We start from the raw sequence: 27,110 nt of genomic DNA on the forward strand, positions 1-27,110 counted from the left end.
GAGAACAAGTGCAACTATTCCAGAGTTCTCAGAGCCTTATCAGCATCAGCAGCATCATTACTCCGTTTACCTTGCAACTTCTCATACTCAGATAATAGCATGTCCTCCTGTGCTGTGTGGTTAGTTGTGTCTGACTTTTTGTGACTCTATGAACTGTAGCCAGCCAGGCTCTTCTGTCTATGGAATTCTCCAGGCGAGAATACTGGAGTGGGTTGCCATGCCTTCCTCTAAGGGATCTTCCTGACCTATGGATAGAACCCAGGTCTCCCACTTTGTAGGCGGATTCTTTACCATCTGAGCCACCAGGGAAGCCCGGATAACAGCATAGGTAATAATAATAGCTAATAATACATAATAATGGGAGGGCAATTATCTCAGGCTCCTTAGGCCACTAGCTGAGGGAAAACAAACCCAGGCGCAGGTCTGGTTCATCCGCTCAGGGCATCACACAGGACACCCTTGGGATCTGGCAACCCTGAGGTTTGACACTAAGGATATGTAGGTGGGACTGGCAAAAAGCAGGGAGGTTCAAGATAAAATAATCTGGGCGTTAACCAGTTAAAGTTTCTGCTTTAGTGTAGACGTTAATATCTACACTTAAATTTAACTTAGGACTCCTTTGTCACCAAACCTTTGAATAAATAAGGAAAGGGACCAAGAAAATATGCAATGTAAGACTGGCCCCTGAGTGACCAAAAAAAAAAAATTATGCAAAAAGCTACCCTAGTGGGAACCTTGAAAAGATTCAGGTGACTTTTGTTGCTCACACCCTCTTGCAGATTCTCAACAGAGCACTGCTCCAATTCTGCATAAATAAAATACCCCCCTAGACTTTATTCTCATTTTGGAGAAGAGCTTTTTTAATTTTATTAGGTCAGTATGAGGGAAAAACAGGAAGAAAAAAAACAAGTTTTTCACATTGTATCAATATTTTATAGAAAGAACTTACCATAGAGTTGATTTTAAGGGGATCTTTTTTGGTACCATCTGACCTATAGCTGAAACAGAACAGAAAATTTAAAAGAATCTTCTAATTGCATACAACATTTAGCTTTAATTTTTTTTTAAATGATTTTTTTCCTTTGAAAGAGAAATACCCAATACTGTGTGAAATATGAGACTCCTGGTCAATGTACCTAGGTATGTCACTGAGATACAGTCTTCCAGGTACTAAATAATTTCTTGACAGGGTCATGCAGTTTGGGCAGGTGTGTTCATTACGTCAGAACTAAAGTTCAGCGTAGTATATGAAACAGGCAGAGAAATTAACCCACTTCTGTCAACCCACAGAGAACCTATACTAACTCAATGAGATAATGTAATTTTTTACTTCCTACTAGCTACTTATATATATAGTTTACAGCTCTTATTAGATAATAAGCTACTTGAACAGATTCATGTGTGATTTAGCCTTGAGTCAAACATTTATCACATATACAACAGGGGTTCGATAAATAAATGCATTTTTATTGAATGAACAATCAACTGAAAGAGGATGGATGTACGAGGAATTGATACATTCTGAATAAATTAATTCTGAACCTTATAAACTGTTTTGGGGCAAGTGTCAAATAAGGCAAACTGTGAGCTGTATGACAAAGTGCATGCATGTGTGTGTGTGTATTGTCTCAGAGAAAATGGAGTTATTTTGTCCAAAATTTCTTTAATGACTCACGCAAAATCTCCTCCAAGTGTACAAATCAGCTGGGCTCCAAATACACTCCATAAAGAAAGGCCTCCATATTCCCAGGTCACTATTACAACACTATTGTCAGGAGACCACCTGACCAACTTAACAGCTCCTGTTTTGTTCCAAATGTCTGTTAAGAAACCACAGAAAAGTTAAGGATAAATGACTGCTTCATACTTAGTACTTTTTACAGCCTCTATCTTCAACTTGAAACAAGCAAAAAGGCATGTCTGCTTCAGTGAGATGAATTCAGTTCATTTAGGGCTATTTAAAATTAGTATGATCATCAGCCTGGGCCTGATTTAAGCAGAACAAACTCTGTACCCAAGTGATTCGTAAGAACCCAGAACCATTTCTTGCTGCTATTAGCTTAAATAACTATTGATATAACTGTGTGGTCTTAAAAACTCTTTGGCTTTGGGAAAATCAGTTTCTCTAAGATGGGAATAATATTTCCCTTGAATAATTCAATACAATATCAAAGTACTCTACAAAGTATGAGGTGTTTCAAAATATAAAATATTTTGCCATGATCTCCATGTTTTTTCAGTAATATCAAAGGGAGTCAAATTAAAGCAAATTGAAGTTTAACCTTATGTTAGGATTAAGTAGGTAAACTCCAGCTTTGGCACTATAGATGCTTACATCTTCTTTTAACTAATAATATGTCTTCTAACCCTATATATAATTACTAAAGCGGAAAATTTCATTGCATAGTAAAATCCAAGTTTCTTTACTGCAGAGTTAAATGAAACATACCAGCATTTCCCATCAGGAATTCAACAAGATCTGTATGACCTTCTTTACAATTACAGTTCTTTACATCTGCAGTATTAATAAATTTTTGTTGTAAATATATCTGCTGCAAAGGGGTGGTATACAGATATTAGCCTACAAAAGACAGGCTTGGTTAACAGAGTAAAACTTTTTCCCTCTGCCTATGTTTGAATCCTCACATTACCATTTCCCACCATAATTCAGGTATATGAGTAACTGGTATTTATGTATATAAAAATGGGAACATGTCTAAGCAACATCATATCTTATTAGTATACTTTATACACTTAGGAGAGAAATTTAAATCCAAACCAAGAAAAAAATACAAACTCAAATCAAGGCTTATAAAACGAAAGCAATTCCATGTGCAAGGAAAAAAAAAAAGGTTTAGATGTGTATTTACTATCACAAAAAGCTGCTAGTGTTTTAGCTTATAAACAGTATTCCTATTATCCCAAGTAAACATATATATCTGTATGTATATATCTACATACACACATATGTACGTATTTTCCAAGCATTGTACACATGTTAAAAAAATCTAGGTACATAGATGTACAATAAAATAGTAATGATGGTTAACCTAATTTTCAAGTGGCAGGAATACAAAAAATTTATCTAGCTGGTAACCTACCGTAAACTTAAGATTGTGATAATTTGCATAATGAGAAAAATGTAAAAAATAATCCCCAAACTTGCTGTTACAGTTGAATTTGCAAGACAGAAAGGATGATCTCCAGGAGCCAGAAGAAAAAAACCAAAAGTGAGACTGGTTAGTGCTTGAATTAAGGCAGCCTAGGTGTGAAGAGTCAGAGAAGGCAATGGCACCCCACTCCAGTACTCTTGCCTGGAAAATCCCACGGATGGAGGAGCCTGGTAGGCTGCAGTCCATGGGGTCGCTAAGAGTCGGGTACGACTGAGCGACTTCACTTTCAATACTGACTTTCACTTTTCACTTTCCTGCATTGGAGAAGGAAATGGCAACCCACTCCAGTGTTCTTGCCTGGAGAATCCCAGGGACGGGGGAGCCTGGTGGGCTGCCGTCTATGGGGTTGCACAGAGTCGGACACAACTGAAGGGACTTAGCAGCAGCAGGTGTGAAGAGTGGGAAGTGATGAGGCAAAAATAGTTGGAAATATAGGGACAGAAGGTTGGAATGGGACCTAGGTGTGACTAGGGAGTTGGGGGTCCTTATACAAAGACAAAAAAGGGGTTTCAGGGCAACATGAGTCTGAGAATCAGAATGGAAGCTGATGATCATGTAAGGATTCCTGATGTGCTGCCACCTGTAAAAATCAGCCAGTGAAGCCAGAAGAAACATAGACGCTTATGTCTGTTCAAGAGGCAGGACAACACAAGTCTCCCAACATTTTAAGCAGCTGTATAGCCAAAAGTTACATAATCCAAAAGGGCAGCCCTCTCCCATAACAAAGACCACAAGAGCAGGAATTAGCAGATAACTAAAGGGAGAAATGGCATGCCAAGAACCTGAGAAAAGGAAACAACCTGAAAAATTCAGTACAGTGTTGTCAAACGATCAACAGAAGGGATCAACAGAACTTCCTGAAATGATGTAAATATTCTATATTTGCTTGGTCTAACAGACAGCCACTAAGCTGCATCAGGCTATTTAACATTTAGGTGTAAAGAGGCAACTGAGATTTCATAGTAATCCAAATCTATGCCCCCAAATCACTAATCCCAAAGAAGGTGAAGCTGAACGGTTCTATGATGACCTACAAGAGCTTTTAGAACTAACACCAAAAAAATAAAAGATGTCCTTTTCATCATAGGAGACTGGAGTGCAAAAGTAGGAAGTCAAGAGATAACCTGGAGTAACAGGCAAGTTTGACCTTGGAGTACAGAATGAAGCAGGGCAAAGGCTAACAGAGTTTTGTCAAGAGAACACGCTAGTCACAGCACACACCTTCTTCCAACAACACAAGAGATAACTCTACACATGGACATCACCAGAAGGCCAATACCAAAAACAGACTGATTATATTCTTCGCAGCCAAAGATGGAAAAGCTAAGCAAAAACAAGATGGGGAGGTGACTGTAGCTCAGATCATGAACTCCTTATTGAAGAAAGTAATAAAAACCACTAAGTCATTCAGGTTTAAATGAATCCCTAAATCAAATCCCTTACGATTATACAGTGGCGGTGACAAATAGATTCAAGGGATTAGATCTGACAGACGGAGTGCCTGAAGAACTATGGATGGAGGTTCAAACATTGTACAGGAGGCAGTGATCAAGACCATCCCCAAGAAAAAGAAATGCAAAAAGGCAAAATGGCTCTCTGAGGAGGTCTTACAGATAGCTGTGAAAAGAAGAGAAGCAAAAGGCAAAGGAGAAAAGGACAGATATAACCATCTGAATGCAGAGTTCAAAAAAATAGCAATGAGAGATAAGAAAGCCTTCCTCAGTGATCAATGCAAAGAAAGAGGAAAACAATAGAATGGGAAAGACTAGAGATTTCTTCAAGAAAATTACAGATACCACAGGAACATTTCATGCAATGATGGGCACAATAAAGGACAGAAATGGTATTGACCTAACAGAAGCAGAAGATACTAAGAAGAGGTGGCAACAATACACAAAAGATCTTCATGACCCAGATAATCACGATGATGTGATCACTCACCTAGAACCAGACATCCTGGAATGTGAAGTCAAGTAGGTCTTAGGAAGCATCACTATGAACAAAGCTAGTGAAGGTGATGGAATTCCAATTGAGCTAGTTCAAATCCTAAACAGTGATGCTTTTAAAGTGCTGCACTCAACATGCCAGCATATCTGGAAAACTCAGCTGTGGCCACAGGACAGGAAAAGGTCAGTGTTCATTCCAATCCCAAGAAAGGCAATGCCAAACTACTGTATAATTGCACTCATCTCACAGGCTAGCAAAGTAATGCTCAAAATTCGCCCAGTGAGGCTTCAATAGTATGTGAACCAAGAACGTCCAGATGTTCAAGCTGGATTTCAAAAAGGCAGAGGAACCAAAAATCAAACTGCCAACATCCACTGGATCACAGAAATACAAGAAAGTTCCAGAAAAACATATACTTCTGCTTTACTGACTAAAGCCTTTGTCTGTATGGATCACAACAAACTGTGGAAAATTCTTAGAGATGGGAATACCAGACCACCTTACCTGCCTCCTGAGAAATCTGTATGCAGGTCAAGAAGCAACTGTTAGAACCAGCCATGGAACAATGGACTGGTTCCAAATTGAGAAAGAAGTACATATAGGCGGCATATTGCCACCCTACTTATTTAACTTATATGAAGAAAATCATGCGAGATGCTGGGCTGGATGAGGCACAAGCTGAAATCAACACTGCTGGGAGAAACAGAATAACCTCAGATATGCAGATGACACCATCCTCATGGCAGAAAATGAAGAGGAACTAAAGAACTTCTTGATGAAAGTGAAAGAGGAGAGTGAAAATGCTGGCTTAAAACTCAACATTCAAAAAATGAAGATCATGGTATCCAGTCACATCACTTCATGGCAAATAGATGGGAAACTGGAAATAGTGACAGACTTCATTGTCTTGGGCTCCAAAATCTTTGCAGATGGTGACTGCAGCCATGAAATTAAAGGACGATTGCTCCTTGGAAGAAAAGCTATGACCAACCTAGACAGCATATTAAAAAGCAGAAACACTACTTTGCTGACAAAGGTCTGTCTAGTCAAAGCTATGGTTATTCCAGTGATCATGTATGGATGTGAGAGCTGGACCATAAAGAAACGTGAGTGCTGAAGAATTGATGTTTTTCTTGAGAGTCCCTTGGACTGCAAGGAGACCAAACCAGTCAATCCTAAAGGAAATCAGTCCTGAATATCATTGGAAGGACTGATGCTGAAGCTCCAATATTTGGGCCACCTGATGTGAAGAAATGATTTATTGGTAAAGACCCTGATGTTGGGAAAGAGTGAAGGCAGGAGGAGAAGGGGAAGATGGAAGATGAGATGGCTGGATGGCACTGCCAACTCGATGGATATGAACTTGAGCAATCTCCGGAAAGTTGTGATGGACTGGGAAGCCTGGTGTGCTGCAGTCCACGGAGTAGCAAAGAGTCAGACGCGACTGAGCGACTAAACTGACTGAGGCAACTAAGAAACATTTTGATTTTCTTTTAGTTTCATTTAAATGACCACATGTGGTTATCGCACTGGACATCACATCAACAGTATGGATAAAAAAGAAACAGATAAAAGGGTTAGAAAACACAATCAAAATACACAACACCCTGTTCTTGCCAGCTGCAGCAAAAATTCTTTAGGAGATAAGAAAAAAAAAGCAACCTTTAAAAGCTATGCAATAAGAGTGATAAAAACTTAAGGAACTAATTTCTATTTCTGGCAATATAGCAAATTTGATAGCTGGAATGACTCTCCACACTGCAACAAGTAAAATGTTAAACAGAATACTTAAATATTTCAAAATATTAAAAAACACTGGGAGGTAAGTGAGTGTACAAACTGCTGTTGCCCTGAATTTTTCTGCCAAAACCTAGAGACCTGACTTTCACCTATGATGACTCTCAACATATGAGGAACAGAAGATAAAACTCAGAGCTTGGTCAAGACGGGGAATAGAAGATACCCATGTAATGCTGAGAATACAATGTCATATTCAAGGGAGAGTGAGAAATAAACTCTACCACATAGAAGGTGAAAAAAATAGCAAGAAGCACTTTCCTGTTTTTGCCCATGGTATTGAATGGAAAATAAAGAAGCTCCCCTGAGAATCTGCAACCACAAGCCAGTTCTCAGGCTCATCTAAAATCTGTATAACTTGTAGGATTCAAAAATGAAAAAAATCTCAAACAGAGAATATAATGCAAAGGCTTCAAGACTAATGTAGTTTTCCCAGGTGACTGGAAGAAACAAACAGATATCCTCTCAGCAAAAACTCATTTCAATCTAGTTTCTGCTTTCCTGATCAGAAAACATACATATGCTTTCTTTCCTCCTCTGTTCTTGACTCAAGAAGTAACAGTTGGGCCTTAGAAGTTAACCTGTGATCATGAAAGAAAAGGCCAAATGAATGCCAGTAGAAGCTTACCTTTGGATTTCTTGCCATTATAGAGAATAAATACTATTTGTTTAAGGGATAGTAAGTTGGGTTTTCTGTTAGTTTCAGTCAAACACATTTCCAATAATAACAGATTTTACACTTACTCCAGTGGACAGAATTCACCTAAGAGTCACAAAGGGAGTTCCAAGAGAGACTTTTTGTTTTGTTCACTACTGTGTACCAGCATTTAGAACAATGTCTGGCCTATAGTAGGTACTCAATAATTACTTGTTGAATGACTAAATGGAAATGAAGGCATAAAATAACAGAGGCAATGAAATTAGGAAAGAGTCTAAAGCAAAGCCCAGACAAGCAACATAGAGGCTACAACTAAGTGAGGATAAAGAAAACTGAATGGAAGATAAAAGAGGTCTCCCAGGAGACTCTAGTAGAAATCCTTGAGTCAGAGAGAATTGTTGTTACATGTTTTAATAATACTTGGCCTTTGGCATCCATCATCTAATTCAAATCAAAACTCACTACACATATTATCTGTAATTAAGAAGAAAGGGGAAAAAAAAAAAGAAGAGGACTCACCAGGATACTGTTTTGCTGTTAATTCTAGTTTATGAGACAGCTGCATGGCTCCAGTGGTGTTATCTATTGTATAAACCTGTACAGAACCACTGTGAAAATCAAAAAGACTTTCAGTGTAAAAAGACAAATACAAATACAAAAAACATGACTATGGAAATATGTTCTGCTGATAGTATAAACTAGAACACAACCATTTTGTAAATAATTTACAGTCATCTCATAATCTGAAACAAATGCATATTCTACAGTCTAGTGATTTCACCTATAGATATATCCTAGAAATATCCTTGTCTTTGTGACATATACAATGTTCATTATAAGACTTTAAGTGCAAACAAATGCCAACCATTCACATGTCCAGCAACGACAAAGGGAAGAGAAACTGGTATATTCATATAATAGTATACCATATAGAACTGAAAATGAATTTTTGTCCTATACCTTAAAATGGACAGCATCTCTCTCTACCCACCCATCTATCTATATATCTATATAAATAGTATAATTTCATTTCTATACTGTGAAAAACATCCAAAACATAGTAGTGAAATACATTTGTGGTAAAAATACACAAAGAACTAGTGCACACAAGTTCCAGATTAGTAACTGCCCTGGTAGAAAGAAGAATGTTTCACAGAAGAGGAGGAAGCAGGGACTTCATCAGTTCAATACTGGTAATATGCTACTTTTCATTTTATATTATTTTTTGTATGTATACATTATCAGATCAGATCAGTCGCTCAGTCGTGTCTGACTCTTTGCGACCCCATGAATCGCAGCACACCAGGCCTCCCTGTCCGTGACCAATTCCCGGAGTTCACTCATACTCATGTCCATTGAGTCAGTGATGCCATCCAGCCATCTCATCCTCTGTCGTCCCCTTCTCCTCCTGCCCCCAATCCCTCCCAGCATCAGAGTCTTTTCCAATGAGTCAACTCTTCACATGAGGTGGCCAAAGTACTGGAGTTTCAGCTTTAGCATCATTCTTTCCAAAGAAATCCCAGGACTGATCTCCTTTAGGATGGACTGGTTGGATCTCCTTGCAGTCCAAGGGACTCTCAAGAGTCTTCTCCAACACCACAGTTCAAAAGCATCAATTCTTTGGCACTCAGCCTTCTTCACAGTCCAACTCTCACATCCATACATGACCACAGGAAAAACCATCTCCTTGACTAGACGAACCTTTGTTGGCAAAGTAATGTCTCTGCTTTTCAATATGCTATCTAGGTTGGTCATAACTTTCCTTCCAAGGAGTAAGCGTCTTTTAATTTCATGGCTGCAGTCACCATCTGCAGTGATTTTGGAGCCCAGAAAAATAAAGTCTGACACTGTTTCTCCATCTACTTCCCATGAAGTGATGGGATCGGATGCCATGATCTTCATTTTCTGAATGTTGAGCTTTAAGCCAACTTTTTCACTCTCCACTTTCACCTCCATCAAGAGGCTTTTTAGTACCTCTTCACTTTCTGCCATAAGGGTGGTGTCATCTGCATATCTGAGGTTATTGATATTTCTCCCAGCAGTCTTGATTCCAGCTTGTGTTTTTCCAGTCCAGCATTTCTCATGATGTACTCTGCGTATAAGTTAAACAAGCAGGGTGACAATATACAGCCTTGACGAACTCCTTTTCCTATTTGGAACCAGTCTGTTGTTCCATGTCCAGTTCTAACTGTTGCTTCCTGACCTAAATACAAATTTCTCAAGAGGCAGATCAGGTGGTCTGGTATTCGCATCTCTTTCAGAATTTCCCACAGTTTATTGTGATCCACACAATCAAAGGCTTTGGCATAGTCAATAAAGCAGAAACAGAATGTTTTTCTGGAACTCTCTTGCTTTTTCCATGATCCAGCGGATGTTGGCAATTTGATCTCTGGTTCCTCTGCCTTTACTAAAACCAGCTTGAACATCAGGAAGTTCACGGTTTACATACTGCTGAAGCCTGGCTTGGAGAATTTTGAGCATTACTTTACTAGCGTGTGAGATGAGTGCAGTTGTGCAGTAGTTTGAGCGTTCTTTGGCATTGCCTTTCTTTGGGATTGGAATGAAAACTGACCTTTTCCAGTCCTGTGGCCACTGCTGAGTTTTCCAAATGTGCTGGCATATTGAGTGCAGCACTTTCACAGCTTCATCTTTCAGGATTTGGAATAGCTCAACTGGAATTCCATCACCTCCACTAGCTTTGTTCGTAGTGATGCTTTCTAAGGCCCACTTGACTTCACATTCCAGGATATCTGGCTCTAGGTTAGTGATCACACCATTGTGATTATCTGGGTCGTGAAGATCTTTTTTGTACAGTTCTTCTGTGTATTCTTGCCATCTCTTCTTATTATCTTCTGCTTCTGTTAGGTCCATACCATTTCTGTCCTTTATCGAGCCTATCTTTATACATACTCGTATATCTATGATATGTGTTATGATTCTGTTAAAAAAATTTTTTAGAAGGGTCAAACTGTTACAAAGGGCCAGAAACCAAGAGAGTTTTTCTATTACATCTAAGCTACATTTCAAAATTGAACTACAATAATCATAAAAAACACCATTTCTCCTTACATGGCTATTCTCAGGTCAAAATTTAACATCAATGTTGTTTTTAAAATGATTTAAACCCAAGGCTGCTTCTGCACATACCAGGATGACACCAAGCATATGACTGCCAGAATGTTCTGACCCTAATGTGTAATCCTTCAAGGTAGGAGAAGTCAGACGGTCTCCTCACAGCAGCTCTGATCGGTTTCCAGCCAGGCCTAACTCTTAAGGATCAGAATGGGACTAAAAACACCTGCAATAACAGGCTGCTTAAAGCTATCCCATAGCTCCCTGATGCTCTGTTTTTAAATTCCTTTTTTTCTGTTTCATTTTGTATCCTTTCTCTTGCTATGTTCTTCAAGTATATTAATCTTTTCTTCTGTAATATTTGATTTGGGTCTTTTATCTTCCACATTTCAATTTAATACTCAAAAGAAGTTCTCTCTTTGTGCCACTCTCTCCTCTCTGGTGTCTGGTCTGTGATCCCCTGCTGCTTTGGTCTCCCAGACTTTCATTTGCACACACTCAGTCCAGGGAATCTGCCAGGCTCTGTCTCCCCATCCACGTGCTGGAAACTCTCTCAAAGAAATTAAAACTGGGACAGTTGAAGAGTTGTTTTTTTTTAAATTTTTTTATTTAGATTCTCATCTCTCAGGGACCACTGTCCTTTGTTGCCTGATGTCCTATGTCTTGAATTTGAAATAGCTGTTTCATCTCTTTGTCCATTTTCTTGACTATTTCAGGTGGGAGAGAAAATCTGATCTGTTATTTCAACCTGTCAGAAGACAAATGCCTGGAACATCTATCTGGACTACCTGCCCAATTAGCTACCTTGCAGAGACACAGCACTAAGTGGCTAGCAGGTATTGTTTTTGCTTTGCATCTAAAATTGTCAAGTGCTAACTCTGGGTTGCTGAGCTCTAATAAGTCAGTGAGGAATCCAGACATCTCTAATATAAGAAGTAGGTGTTAATAATTACAAAAGATTGACAATTTAAGTATTTATAGTGCCTATATTCTTTTTCTTTCCATTTCTCATAAGCCCAAAATTATTTTTTTTATTAAAAAACTACCTACTAATCTCAAAACAAAAAAACTTCTATAATAAAGATATACGTAGCTATTATCACTACAAGTAATCAAATTTAGCTCATCAATATTGAGACAGCTTGATGCTATTGCTACATGATGTCACAGGAAGTACAAAACATCACCTATGACAAAAATGTCTAACTAGAATCTAATCAAACCTTAAATACAAGGGTAAGAATAAGGTTTTAAACTGGTAACCTAAAAGAAAGTGACTTTCTACAGAACTCTAAGGACACCAGCTACAGACAGATTAATTGTTCAAAGTAAGTACTAAGAGATCAGGGCTAGAAGCCACTAGTAGGATATGTCACGTAGCTATAATCACAAAAATTTCATCCCAACCCACAATCATGCCGTAAGAAGGGCTGATTCTGCCCCAACTCATGAAAACCGAGGTGACTAAAAGACTGAAGGCCAAGATTCCATTTTCATCCTGGAAGAAGGGTTGAAATCCTCGATTCTAATCTGGCCTTGCTATACCCCTGGGTGCTAGCCCTGAATGCAGATGATGTAGAAGTGCACACCCACCACTGTTCCTATCTGTGAGCTTCCTACTAATTTGACTGTAATGGTTCAGTAAGAACCACCTTCAAGGTTCAAACAGGTGTTACAGAAAGTAATTAAATGCCATTATGAGAAAACATAAGACACTTTAGAATGTAGGATATTCTATAAACAACTGACCTAGACTCTTAAAAAAAAGTTAATATCATAAAAATAACAAAGGCATTATAGGTTGGCACAAAAGTAACTGCAATTTTGCACTGCTGAACTCTGCTGTTTGACACTGGAATATATTCTTAAATAAATGTGGTTATGTTATACATCATTTTAATGGGCATTTCTCGCTTTTTTTTTTTGCTAATGACTTATTACTTGCTGTTTATATTTATTTTACACTAGGGAAATGATGTTAGGCAAAAAGCAAATTTGAGGGATTTTCTTATTTAAGTTCAAAATGGGTTACAAAGCAGCAGAGATAACTAGTAACATCAACAACGCATTTGGCCCGGAAACTGCTAATGAACATACGGGGCAGTGGTGGTTCAATTAGTTTTGCAAACGAGATGAGAGCCCTGAAGAGAAGTGCAGTGGCCAGCCATCAGAATTTGACAACAACCGAGAGGATCATCAAAGCTGATCCTCCTGTAACTAGAAGTTGCCAAAGAATTCAACATTGACTGTTCTACAGTCATTCGGCATTTGAAGCACTTTCTGGAAAGATGAAAAAGTTCGATAAGTGGGTGCCTCATAAGCTGACCACAAATCAAAAAATCATCGTTCTGAAGCGTCATCTTCTCTTATTCTATGCAACAATGAACTATTTCTAGATCAGACTGTGACATGCGACAAAAAGTGGATTTTACATATCAACTGGCAATGATCAGCTCAGTGGTTGAACTGAGAAGAAGCTCCAAAGCACTTCCCAAAGCCAAGCTTGTACCAAAAAAAATAGTCATGGTCAGTGTTTGGTGGTCTGATCCACTACAGCTTTCCAAATCCCAGCGAAACTACTACATCTGAGAAATATGCGCAGCAAATCAATGAGCTGCACTGATGCACTGAAAACTGCAATGCCTGCAGCCAGCACTGGTCAACAGAATGTGCCCAGTTCTTCCACATGTCACACAATCAATGCTTCAAAAGATGAATGAATGGGGCTATAAAGTTTTGCCTCATCCACCATATTCATCTGACCTCTCCCCAACCGACTACTACTTCTTCAAGCAGCTCAACTTTTTTGCAGGGAAAATGCTTTCACAACCAGCAGGACACAGAAAATGCTTTCCAAGTGTTTATTAAATTCTGAAGCACAGATTTTTACACCACAGAAATAAACTTATTTCTTTCTGGCAAAAATGTGTTGATTGTAATGGTTCCTATTTTTATTAATACAGATGTGTGTGAGCCTAGTTATAATGATTTAAAATTCATCATCCGAAACCACGATTACTTTTGTACTAAGAATTTTTATAGGCAAAAGGTAACTAAAGAGAAATGATAACCAAATATAATTCATGAATTTTGAATGATTCTGACTAAAAAAAAAGAGATATAAAGGAAATTTGGTGGCAATTAGGTTAGTCTGAATATGAATGAGTTTTAGATCTTATTGAGGATTTATCATTAATTTACCCATGCATTTGATTAAAGATTGTGTGTCTATGTAAGAGAAAATGAATTAGGAAGGGACTGGGAGACGTGATTAGGAAGTAGGAGTGATAAAATTTATATTGGCTAGCAATGTTCTATTTCTTGATCAAGTTGTGAAAAGATGGATGCTTGTACTATAATTATTTGTAAAACTGTGACTATCTTGATTACACACTTCCCCATTTGTTTTTATTTTATAATATGAAAATTACAAAGGGTATTATAAGTTCTATGTCAATAAATTTGACAGTGTATATAAAAGAAACCAATTCCTAGAAAAATATAACTTGCCAAAATGACTGAGGAAGAGATAGAAAAATCTGAAACTTCTGTAAGGCTATTTTAAAAATGAACTGGCATTCAATTTTACTTTGAAAACCTTCATTATTTGAATCAAGTCAAGAAAATGATTTTACAAATGAGCTTTAAATGTGCTTGTTAACTAAGGCACACTCACTAACTCAAAGGCAAGTCAACAGTGATGTCTTAAAAAGAAAGGATTAGGGGCTTCCCTGGTGGCTCAGAGGTAAAGAATCCACCTGCAGCAGACATAGGTTTGATCTCTGGTCCAGGAGGCTTCTACACGCTGTGGAGCAACCAAGCCCATGTGCCGTAACTCTAGACCTCAGGAGCCAAGCCCATGTGCCACAACTACTGAAACTTGTGCCCCCTAGAGCCTGTGTTCCACAACAAGAGAAGCCATCTGCAATGAGAAGTCCAGTGGCCCCCACTCACCACAACTAGAGAAAATCCTGTACAGCAACTGAAGACCCAGCACAGCCAAAAATAAACAAAACCTCCTCCTGATGTTATTTAAAACAATAAAGAACCTAAATTTTAACTGATTTAACCTTAACTTGTGACTCAATTTCCTACCACTGAAAAAAAGCTCACAAATTAAAACACCTAATCTCCAAAACCCTTTATATTTGCTTGCTTCAATTAAAATACTTTTACATTTTATACTAAGGTTGATTCATAAATTATAAAAGGCACAACAAAATTCCTAAGTGTGTTAATAAGAACATCTTATGTTTTTTAAAAAAATTATTTTTGGCAATAAGTCTTAAAATACAGGCATCTACATTTATTACCTCGCACAACCAAATGCCATCAGTCGATACTTGTTATTTACTGCTACACAAGTTCCATCAACAACATCTTGTGGCCAAACTCCATGAAGCTGCTAAAATTAAGAAAAATAGTTAAGATTTAAAATGTGTTCTCCAAATATACTTCAATTAACATAATTCCCCTTCAGTAAACATAATTTCATAAGGTTTTATATGGTTCTTTATATGGTTTCATCTGGATAGGAAAACATCCCATCAGGACTACCATCTGGATTCTTTCCCTTAAAATCTCAATTTCATTAACTGGTTTAATAAATATTTCCAGATGAGCTCAGTCCAGTGCTAATTCATTTATAAAACACTAAAAGATGGATATCTGATCTCTAAATTCAAATTAATTGAAGACAATTTTCCTATTAAAATGTAAACCTCTTGATGGTAGAAACTGCATCTAACTTACTCACTATTCTTCTTCTTCCCACTTAGCACATAGTGTTTAACTTTCCCAATCAATGGGAATTAGTCAATTTTATTTGGTCTATCTCGTCTCTTGAGAAACCTGTATGGGGGTCAAGAAGTAACAGAACCCTGTATGGAATAATTGAATGGCTCAGGATAGAGAAAGGAGTATGACAAAGCTGTTTATTGTCACCCTGTTTATTTAACTTATACACAGAGCACATCATGCAAAATGCCAGGCTGGATGAATTACAAGCTGGAATCAAGACTGTCGGGAGAAATATCAACAATCTGAGATATGTGGATGACACCACTCTAATGGCAGAAAGCAAAGAGGAACTAAACAGCCTCTTGATGAAGGTGAAGGAGTAGAGTGAAAAAGCCAGCTTAAAACTCAATATTAAAAAAAACTTAAGATCATGGCACCCAGTATCATCACTTCACGGCAAACAGAAGGGGAAAAGGTGGAAGCAGCGACAGATTCCTCTTCTTAGGCTCTAAAATCACTGCAGATGGTGATTGCCGCTATGAAATTCGAATACGATTGCTTCTTGGTAGGAAAGCCATGACAAACCTAGTCAGTATGTTAAAAAGCAAAGACATCACTTTGCCAACAAAGGTCCCTTATAGTCAAGGCTATGGTCTTTCCAGTAGTCATGTACCAATGTGAGAGCTGGACAATAAAGAAGGCAGAGTGCTGGAGAACTGATGCTTTGAATTGTGGTGCTGGAGAAGACTCTTAGGAGTCCCTTGGAAAGCAAGGAGATCAAACTGGTCAATCTTAAAGGAAATCAACCCTGAATACTCTTTGGAAGGACTGGTGCTGAAACTGAAACTCCAATACTATGGCTACTTGATGCAAACAGCTGACTCAACTGGAAAAGACCCTGATGCTGGCAAAGACTGAAGGCAGAAGGAGAAGAGGGTGACAGAGGATGAGATGGTTGGATGGCATCACTGATTCAATGGACATGATCTTTGGCAAACTCCAGGAGATGGTGAGGGACAAGGAAGCCTGGTGTGCTGTAGTCCTTAGGGTCTTGAAGAGTCGGACATGACTCGGGGCTGAACAACAACAACATTCTTTAGAAGTGATTAATGATTTGTCAATTGCTTACTATTCTCTTTTACTCTTTTGCTTTATAGTATAATAGCATGGTATATGGCAGCCTAACATTACATCTCAGATCTACCACTCACTTGTAAAAATGACTTTGTGACATTTTCAAGCTTCAGTTTTCTTTTCTGTAATTACCTCTTAGAGTGTTTTGAAGTTTAAATGGGAGTAGATATATTCAATACATGTAACCCACTTAATATAATGCCTGGAATTCAACAAGTTAAATAAGCTTCGATGAATAAATGATATTATTATTAAGCTTTATATACTACTTAATTTTGAATACAGACACAGATTCAACTCTACTGTCTGTTTTTATTTGTCAGATCAAGGGCATCTTAGATCATATATTCTAAGGTAAAGGTCACCATGACTGCTAGTTTAGTAAGCACAAAAATTAGCACACTACAATACAGCACTTTATTTTTGGATTCTCACAACAGTAAACATTAGATGATCCGATATAATTAAGCTGTTCAAAACATAATACTATAGATTTTTTAAAATTCCTAAATAAACTATATAATCTACTATCTAAATATGAAATGTTTGCTTCTTTGTAGGAGTTTTATTTATTTTACTTTAATAATAAAACTATACTTCAGATAATGGAAAATGGCAAAAGAGAGCAATGAGCATTATTTCTTTGGACTACTGTCTAGACTGGAATTCATTCATTCATCCCTACCATAAAAGTCTTCCAGGCACCCACTATTCACCAGATGCTGCTCTAGATACTGAGGATACTGCAGATATTCAAACATACTAAAATCCTCAGCTGTATCCCTGCCTTACATTTGTTAAGAGACTGACAAGTTTAAAAAATTGTACAGTATTATGCAGAAAGTTGGTAAATGCTACAAAAAAAATAATAAAACAATTATGGAGAAGACAGTGTATGGGGAAAGGATGTAATATTAAACTATTTTCCCTATGATGAAGGTGCCTCTCAAGGAAAGTACTGAAAGAGATAGAGCAACAGAAAGGCCCTGTCACAGCAGCATTTCTGGCATGTTCAAAGATAAAAGAAACTTGTGTGGCTGGAGTGGAGTGGAATAAGGGAAGAAGTAGTAAAGGAGGTAACGGATGAAATAGCAGGCCAGATTTATAGGGCTTTGAAAGCCACCATGATGAGACCTTTGACTTTTTCTCCATTTCATATATAGGGAGTCATCTGGAGAGTCTTTAATTTTTTTAACCCTTTCTATTATAAATTATGATACATTAAAGAAAAATACCAAAACCAAAAATGTACATCATAATAATATCACAAAGGAAACACTTGTGAAATTACCACTCAGCTAGGAATTACGAGTACCGAAAGTCTCCCAATAGTGTCACTCCTGATCAATATACCCTCACCCCAACCACAAAATTAACCAATATCCAGATTTACATGGTAATCACTTTCTTCTTTTCCTTTAAACTATTAACACTTAAACATGCACATACAAACTCTAATTCAGAGCTGCCTAGGTTTTAAGACTTCCTTCTGCTTTATGTGAAATAGAATCACAGCACATACTTTTTTGTGTCTGGCTGTTTCCACTGAATATTTTTGTGAGATTCATCCATATTGTTGCATACAGTCTTGTTTGCGCATTGCTCATTTTAGCTCACTGGGCCTCTGGCCTCCCCTAGCCTCTGAATTCCTTACTGTTCTGTTAGCTCTCCAAAGCCTTTAAGCACATTAAAAAAATTATTTCTTCTCCAGCTTTTCTAGTTGACCCCAGCAGGTTTTGTCCTAAAACTCTAGTCCTACTAAAGGGTTCTGAGCAGAGGAGTGGCATAGTCTGACATATTTTAATAGATGTGTCTACTGTAGTTTTACAGTGTATATTGTAAGTTATACATAGTGTATATGTGTGTGTGTGTGTATATATATGATGTGTATATAGATGTGTATACTGTATAGTGGCTGTAAATTTGTACAGCCATTATAGACTGCCAAACAGGAGTTTTTATAAGGCACTTAAATAATTTCTAATATAAATACACCATTAGAGTATTTCCCTATTACCAGTAATACATATGTAATGTTTTCATGTAACTTATATTTTCTACTTATAACTTCCTTAATAATGTCCATCTACTTTTCATTATTTAAATCCTTAAATTACTAGAAAATTTTCTTTAACCAAATACTAATAAAAGCTGATATTCAGAAATGAGTCAATTACCTTCCAGCTCTAACATGTTTATTTTCAGGAAATAAATTTAAATCCCAAACATACGTCAACAAAATGAAAAGGCAGTCTACTGAATGGGAGAAAATATTTGCAGATCACATATGTGACAAAAGGTTATATTCAAAATATATAAAGAACTCATGTATTTAATAACAAAAAAATTGATTAAAAAAGGGGGCAGATGATCTGAACAGACATTTTTCTAAAGAACACATCAGATCAGATCAGTCGCTCAGGCGTGTCCAACTCTTTGCGAGCCCATGAATCGCAGCATGCCAGGCCTCCCTGTCCATCACCAACTCCCGGAGTTCACTCAGACTCACGTCCATCGAGTCAGTGATGCCATCCAGCCATCTCATCCTCTGTCGTCCCCTTCTCCTCCTGTCCACAATCCCTCCCAGCATCAGAGTCTTTTCCAATGAGTAAACTCTTCGCGTGAGGTGGCCAAAGTACTGGAGTTTCAGCTTTAGCATCATTCCTTCCAAAGAAATCCCAGGGCTGATCTCCTTCAGAATGGACTGGCTGGATCTCCTTGCAGTCCAAGGGACTCTCAAGAGTCTTCTCCAACACCACAGTTCAAAAGCATCAATTCTTCGGCGCTCAGCTTTCTTCACAGTCCAACTCTCACATCCATACATGACTACTGGAAAAACCATAGCCTTGACTAGATGGACCTTTGTTGGCAAAGTAATGTCTCTGCTTTTCAATATGCTATCTAGGTTAGTCATAACTTTCCTTCCAAGGAGTAAGTGTCTTTTACTTTCATGGCTGTAATCACCATTTGCAGTGATTTTGGAGCCCCAAAAAATAAAGTCTGACACTGTTTCCACTGTTTCTCCATCTATTTCCCATGAAGTGGTGGGACCGTAAGGATACCGAAAAAGTACCTGAAAAGATGCTCAACACCACTAATATAAGAGAAACGCACATCAAAACCACAATGAGATGTTACCTAACACCTGTCAGAATGGCTGTTATCAAAAAGACAAGAAATAATTAAGTGCTGGGACAATGGGAGAAAAAGGAACCCTTATGCATTCCTGATGGCAATGTAAATTTGTACAGCTACTATACATCCATGTTCAATGCAACATTGTTTATAAAAGCCAAAATATGGAAACACTTAAGTGTTCACTGATGGATGAATGGATAGAGAAAATTTGGTATATGTACATACACACACACAAAACGGAATACAGTTGAATCAAACAACATGAGGGTTAGGGGTACCTATCCCCCACAGTAGAAAATACACACACAACTTTACAGCTGGCCCTCCATATCCATGGGTCTGTATCTGTAGATTCAAGCAATTGCAGATTATAGAGTACCACAGTGTGTATTTATTAAAAAAAATCCAGGTGTCAGTGGACCTGTGCAGTTCAAATCTATGTTGTTCAAGGGTCAACTGTGTTTAGCCATAAGGAAGAATGAAATCTTGCCTTTTACAATATGCTGAGTGAAATAAATTAGGCGAGAAAGCTGATACCATATAGAAAAATATACTTTAACAACTTAAAATTCTTTCCAGTTAGAGAGAGTAGGCTGAACATGAATATTTAGTTTCTCTGACTCTTAAAACCCCAAATGTGTAAGTTGGCAAGGACAGAATGGGAGAGGAGGTAGTATCAGAAAATTTTGTAAGCTGGGAAGCAAGCGTATGAGTAGAGTCCTTCACTAGCAGTAAGGAACACTTTGAAAAACAGTCAAATTTGCATTATAGGTTACACAAAGGGCTTGGGGAATTAAAATATCTCTTAAAAGCTGAACTAAAAGCAGCAGGACTGGTTCAAAGACTGTTTATTCAATGCCTGGGTCTGCTTAGGTTACCTCCCACTCTGAGCAGCTAAGGAATATTCTACCTCCACTCCAAGAGAAAACTGAAAATTTTCTTTAGAGAAAAACAAGACAAAAATCTCAGTGGTCTCTAAACAACACTGAAAATAGGGATACGTGGGAGTTTACTTCCTGAATTTGGAATCTCTAGTCTAACTCTTTCATAACTCAAAATCCCAAAATACTGGGCCAGCCAGGTACATCGTCTTTGGAGAAGACTGGATAAGGCGTGGGGAGGAAAAAAATAACCCAGTTAGCTCACGTTATGAAGAGCACAGTCAACCAAACCCACCAAATCCCACACAGCCTTCGGGGAATCTAAATTTTTATTCTGGGTCTTTGTCACAACCAAATTCATACATTAACTAATCAAATATTTACCATTAACTCTGAAAGGATCTAAGAGTAAAGGAATATAGGGAATCCTTAGGATGATGATGATGGACAGCCCCCACATGCAGCTGTGTTAAAGGTATGCATAGCAAGCAATCCATCCAGAAGAATCCAAGAGAAATTTCTTCAAGATGACGAAACAAATACTAATACAATCAAAATCACATTATCTATATTGGAATGATGGGAAGAACTTACAGACGTTGTGGGACCAGGGAAGAGGGAAGTAAACAGTCATTTTCCACAACGGCAAGTCAATAAACACAGCCTAAAAACTAAAAACTACAGGAAATACTCAGAGTAGTGGAGATAAACAGCAAAATAACCAATAAAGGAGTAAAAAGTAGTTGCCTCTGAGAATGAACACTGGGCATGAAGAGAGGAAAGGAACGATCACTTTTCATTAACATGTCAAAAGACTTCCTTGTTTATGTATAGTTAAGACTTCTTTGTTTATGTTAGTTGTATGTATAGCTTTGATAAAAAAAAAATTAACCACTCCTAAAATCTTAAATAAGGAAAACTGGAGGGGGATTTAATGAAGATTAAAATTAATAAATGCAAAATTGAAAAACATACATTGAAAGTAAATCCTACCTCTGCAGTAAATCTACTTGACACTGGTGTAATAAATCCAACTTTACCATCATTAAACACAACAGCAAATCCATCAAGTGTGGCACAGTATTCCATGTCTCTAATGTGCACATCTGCAAAACCCAGGAATGAACCTGCTGATGAAAAAATAAGTATTTGAAATATGAATATAAATATAGTAAATTAATTCTCTTACACTTTTGCTTGCAAACCATGTAAGAACAGTTAAAAGGTCGAAATTTGAAGACCTAACAGCACTGAACAAACTACTCCTTCCTACACACACACGCACACTCACTCAACTCACTCTCCTTTTCTTCCCTTGCATAATTAATTTCATAGTAGAAAAATCAATGTTCATCCATAGAAAATATCTGTCTATATTATATAAAATATTAAACACCTGGTTCTATCTCATGTAAAAAGTATTACTACCTCTAGATGACTGCAGGTCTACTGAAAAGGGTACTGTACAAAGATTAATAGCTTTCCTCCCATTTGTCATTCCTTCCCAGTGAATAAGATGAAGAAGTCCATCAGAAGTAGCAACCAGGAGATCTTCCAGCACAGACTGCAAACTGTAGGGAAGCAATAAGCAATTTATCAGTTATCTTTTAAGAAAAGCATACTGGGAAAGCAATGAATATAACTGCTCTGAAGAATATTCAAGCAAAGACCATGAAACCACTTATAAAACTGCCATTTATCAACAATTTCACTATACAGTAGTTTATCCATGTATAATTCAATCTAGAGCAGAAATTCTGGGGGGAAAAAAAAAAGACCATAGTTGCTATTATTACAAACCTGACGGACTGAGTTTAAAAACCAGACACACTGAAATGACAGATTAGAAGATGGAAGGATAAGTGAAGCTGAGAAGAAAGGAAAGAGGCAGAGAAACCATAAAAATGAACTAATGATAGAATGACAGTCTAGAGCTAGGGATCGTAGTGGTTCCCATTCTCTACCCCTGTCCAAGAGAACTTTCACCAGTGATGGAGATATTCCGTAATCCGTACTACTGAACACAGTAGCCGTTAGCCATGTGTGGTGACCGCACATTTGAAATACCGAATGAGTGTAACAAAAACACTAAATTTTAAGTTTTATTTTATCTACAATTAACATTTAAGTCACTTCATTTGACTAGTGGCTACTGTCATGGAAAACACAGTTCCAGACCACAGTATTTCTAAGGTATCACAGAATCTCCTGTTAAACGGTCTGGGCTCTGTGACAGGCGCTATGCTTGTCGAAGATTCAAAGGTGAAGAAATATAGTTTCTCCCTCCAGAAGACCTCTCAGGTAACTAAGTACTGAGAATAAATTATGTAGTATGAGCTCAGCATTTATTAATACTTGCAAAGAGCTTTAACAATTACAGTTTCCATGGCAATAAACACCTAATTTGCTTACTCCTATAATGCTAAGCCTGGAGGGCAGTGTTATTTACATCTGGTACCAAATGTTTATGGGAGGAAGGTCAAGAGTGAGGAATAATCCAAAAATGAAGCTACAAAGATACTGGCAGAAAGAAAGAAAGAGAACCAATGGAAACTTGGCATCAAGAAAGCCAAGGGAATAGTGAAAGTCAAAGTGTCAGTCGCTCAATTGTGTTGACTCTTTGCGACCCCATGAACTATATAGCCTGCCAGGGTCCTCTGTCCATAGGATTTCCCAGGCAAGAATACTGGAGTGGGTTGCCATTTCCTTCTCCAGGGAATATTCCTGACCCAGGGATCGGACCCAGGCCTCCTGCATTGCAAGCAGACTCTTTACTGTCTAAGCTACCAGGGAAGGTCTCAAGAGTATCAAATGCTATAAAAAAAATTGAGTATAAGAAAGAATGAAAAATGTATGTCTAACATACACTCTATTATATACTATTAAATTAGCTTTCACACTTAAGAGGTTAAACGTTTACTTCAGAAATATTTTAATTCATAATGGTGAAAAGAATGTTTTTCAATGTTTTCTTTAACCTTCATTTCTTTGGAGTCCAATGACTTATTCTACTATGTATTTCAGATAATTAACAATTTACTGTATTTTCTTCCCAACTATAAAAATATTTTAAGAGATTATCCCCTTAGTGAGCTCCATCTCTGGAACTTCAGAGCATTTGTAATCAATTACAACTTCCAGTTTAAAGAAAATTCATCTTTTATTTTATTTTTATTTATTTTTTTATTTTTTTAAATTTTATTTTATTTTTAAACTTTACAATATTGTATTGGTTTTGCCAAATATCGAAATGAATCCACCACAGGTATACATGAAAGTTCATCTTTTAAAATATTATATATTCTTTTATTTCAAATTTATATTTTTATGTGTAGCATGTGGTGGCTAGAATATAAAAACTTTATGTTTTAGACCTGCTACTGCAAGATCAAACCAGTCAATCTTAAAGGAAATGAACCCTGAATATTCATTGGAAAGGCTGATGCTGAAGCTCCAATACTTCAAGCACATGAAGTGAAGAGCTGACTCACTGGAAAAGACCCTGATGCTGGGAAAGACTGATGGCAAAAGGAGAAGCAGGTGGCAAAGAATGAGATGGTTAGCGTCGCTGACTCTATGGACATGAATTTGAGCAAACTTTGGGAAATAGTGACAAACAAGGAAGCCTGCTGGGCTACAGCTCACGGGATCACAAAGAGTCAGACATGACTTAGTGACTGAACAATAACAACTGCATGTCAAAAGAAATAATTTAGTGGAGCAGTCACTGGACTTCCCTGGTAGCTCAGTGGTAAAGAATCTGCCTGCAATGCAGGTCGGGAAGATACGCTGGAGACGGGATAGGCTACCCACTCCAGTATTCTTGGGCTTCCCTGGTGGCTCAGCTGGTAAAAAATCCATCTGCAGTGTGAGAGTCCTGGGTTTGACCCCTGGTTGGGAAGATCCCCTGGAGAAGGCTACCCACTCCAGTATTCTGGCCTGGAGAATTCCATGGACTGTATAGTCCATGGGGTCGCAAACAGTTGGACACAACTGAGCAACTTTCACTTTCAGTCACTGGTTTACCAGTGATCTTCATTCAGTAGGAGTCAGCCTAGGTTTATTTCAAATTGCATTCTTTCTCTTCCTTTCTCATATGTCCCTAGAAAAATCACTGCATATGATGGTTAGGAACAAGATCAAGGTTAACCTCCAGTAATTTAACTGCCTGACAGACAAAACTCAACACTCCTTTGACAAAGTTAACAGAATTCAGAATCTCTACCATCGTTCACCATGCTGTGACAAAAAATGACCAGGCATCTGAATAAACAAGAAAACAGGATCCAGAGTTATGAGAAAAATCCATCAATGTAAACTGACTCATAAAAAATCCTGATGCTGGAATTAACAATGACTTTACAATAACTGAGACAAATATGATAAACAATCTATATAAAAAGATAGACCCTTCTTGTTTAATTGAAAGTAAACAAACTTTCAGTTAAAGGCTGACTTCAGATGTTAAAGTACTGAATATTTCCATAATTTAGTAAACAGGTCTTGTTCCAAGTCACCCAAGTGTTTTCCCTCACCACTGATTCATGTTCTCACAAAGACCTAAAGGATTGATTCTGGGCATCTGGGGGATGTCAAGATCCTATACAAATAATCAGTATCCTTGGGAAGATCCCTTGGAGAAGGGACTGTTTACCCACTCTAGTATTTGGCCCTGGAGAATTTCAAGGACTATATAGTCCATGGGGTCGCAAAGAGTTGGACATGACCGAGCGACTTTTACTTTCACTTTTCTTTCATGTATGTCTTTGTATGTCGCACTGATTTTTATTGAAAATAAAAATCACCCTGGGTATAAGTAAACACAGAATACATATAAATATACTCTAAGTTATGCCTTTAGAGAGAGGCTCTCCAATCACTAACTTCTATGGGCTTTACTAACAGCTATGTGATATCCCAGGGGTGTCTGTTATTGCTGTTGTTATTCAATTAAGGATCTTAGAAGCAGAATAATAGGATTTTAGAAGGAGAATAACAGGATTTTGGAATCTAATTAGTCAAATATTCTTAATAGGAAATATATAATTAATAATTACCAATTCTCAAATATATAAATATGTTTGTTACCTAATTAATATTAAATACTATATACACTACATGGGGCTTTCTATGTGCCTGAGAAAAAGGAAGATAGAGAATAAACTATAAAATTTATTAGCATTTATTATTAGTTAGAAACACAGTAAGAGTTTTAATTAAAAATCATATTAGTACTTTTTTCTTTTTTAAATTAAAAAAATTTTTTTGTACTGGGATATAGCCAGCTAACAATGTTGTGACAGTTTTAGATGAACAGAGAAGAGCCTCAGCCATACATACACATGTACCCATTCTCCTGCCAGCCCCACTCCCATCCAGGCTGCCACATAACACTGAGCAGAGTTCCATGTGCTATACAGTAGGTCCTTGCTGGTTATCCATTGTAAGTATCGCAGCGTAGTACTTTTTATTTTCTAAACATACTCTATCCTTAATCAATAACAAAAAAAAGATGTTTAACATTCAATCCTATTCCTTCTTCAATAAAAAATTAAAGATGGCAGTACTCTTGCCATCTTATGCCTATAAGCAGCGGTCTGTCCCTGTCTTTATTTGACTTATTTTCAGCAGTTTTCAGAGAGAAAACAGAAGGCTAAAAGCCCAATTTTCATACCTCCTCACTCAATTGAAAATTATATAGGAATTCTCCAACTAAATTTCCAGGAGGTCCATGTTACAGGTGCTAATAGTAACACTCATCTGAAATACAATCATTTTACTGACGTTTTGAGAGAAACCTTAGAGATTTCCAATCATCTAAATAAGTAGGTTAAAAACGAGCACAAGTTACACTTGTACAAGATAGCAGGAATTCTTTTTTTTAAAGGTTTTTTTCCTATCCTATTTCCATGAACTGTATATTTTTCCCCCCACCAGGTGGAGGCAGAAAGCCATGCTTGTACAGTCCCACATAGCTTGGTTCCTAGACATTCAAAATTCCTCACACAAGTTACATTCTTAAACAGAATCTCTATGCTGAAATAAAATCCGAGATAGAGAGTAACCTTAATGCAATCTTTTGTAGCCCTCATCACATTTGAAAGTGAATAGAAACACCAAAAAGGCATTCTTTTTCTCTGAGAATTGGAGTGAAAAAGGATAGATTAAACAAGGCAAGACAACAGTCAGCCACTTGCACACAATACTATTTAGTATGTTCCACTATCTGTACTGTATTCTAATAAGAGAAACAATAAAAGAAGCCGTTCATTACAACTGTGAATCGGAAGGATTTAAAAAACATAGGTACTGCACTCATATACAATAGCTTAATATATTCACATATTGCATTCATATAAATACTTCTTCCAAAACCTGTCCCCCTGCGCCACTCAGTTCTCATGCCCAGTTTCTTAGGTATTCTTCCAGAACAACACCTAATCTACCACCACCAGCGCTCATTAAAAACAGGAACAGTAATGCTAGCATTATTACATACAGCATATTTTTCTTTTTTTTTTTAATCCAACAACATATTTGGGAGATTTTTCAACAAAGAGTGCCCTCAAC

General features: G+C 37.4%; 1 protein-coding gene across 12 annotated transcripts in view; it reads right to left on the minus strand.

Annotated features, from left to right (window-relative positions):
- RIC1 (RIC1 partner of RAB6A GEF complex) overlaps positions 1-27,110 on the minus strand; it is a 146,050-nt gene that overhangs the window by 35,322 nt on the left and 83,618 nt on the right. For 4 of the 12 annotated variants that reach the window (XM_086415203.1, XM_086415197.1, XM_086415194.1 and 1 more), the window contains 7 exons: positions 21,969-22,111; positions 21,534-21,670; positions 14,961-15,052; positions 8,095-8,183; positions 2,450-2,515; positions 1,676-1,820; positions 950-998 (listed from right to left, as the gene is read on the minus strand). In XM_086415203.1, the coding sequence (XP_086271329.1) occupies positions 950-998; positions 1,676-1,820; positions 2,450-2,515; positions 8,095-8,183; positions 14,961-15,052; positions 21,534-21,670; positions 21,969-22,111 (721 nt within the window). The remainder of the gene's footprint in view (positions 1-949; positions 999-1,675; positions 1,821-2,449; positions 2,516-8,094; positions 8,184-14,960; positions 15,053-21,533; positions 21,671-21,968; positions 22,112-27,110) is intronic. The other 8 variants (XM_086415198.1, XM_086415204.1, XM_086415195.1 and 5 more) reach the window with 7 other exon arrangements.

The sequence above is a fragment of the Bos grunniens genome, chromosome 8 (genome assembly GCF_055505025.1).
Source record: "Bos grunniens cultivar Pamir isolate PY7600 chromosome 8, Bosgru_T2T1.0, whole genome shotgun sequence".
Classification (NCBI taxonomy): Eukaryota; Metazoa; Chordata; class Mammalia; order Artiodactyla; family Bovidae; genus Bos; species Bos grunniens.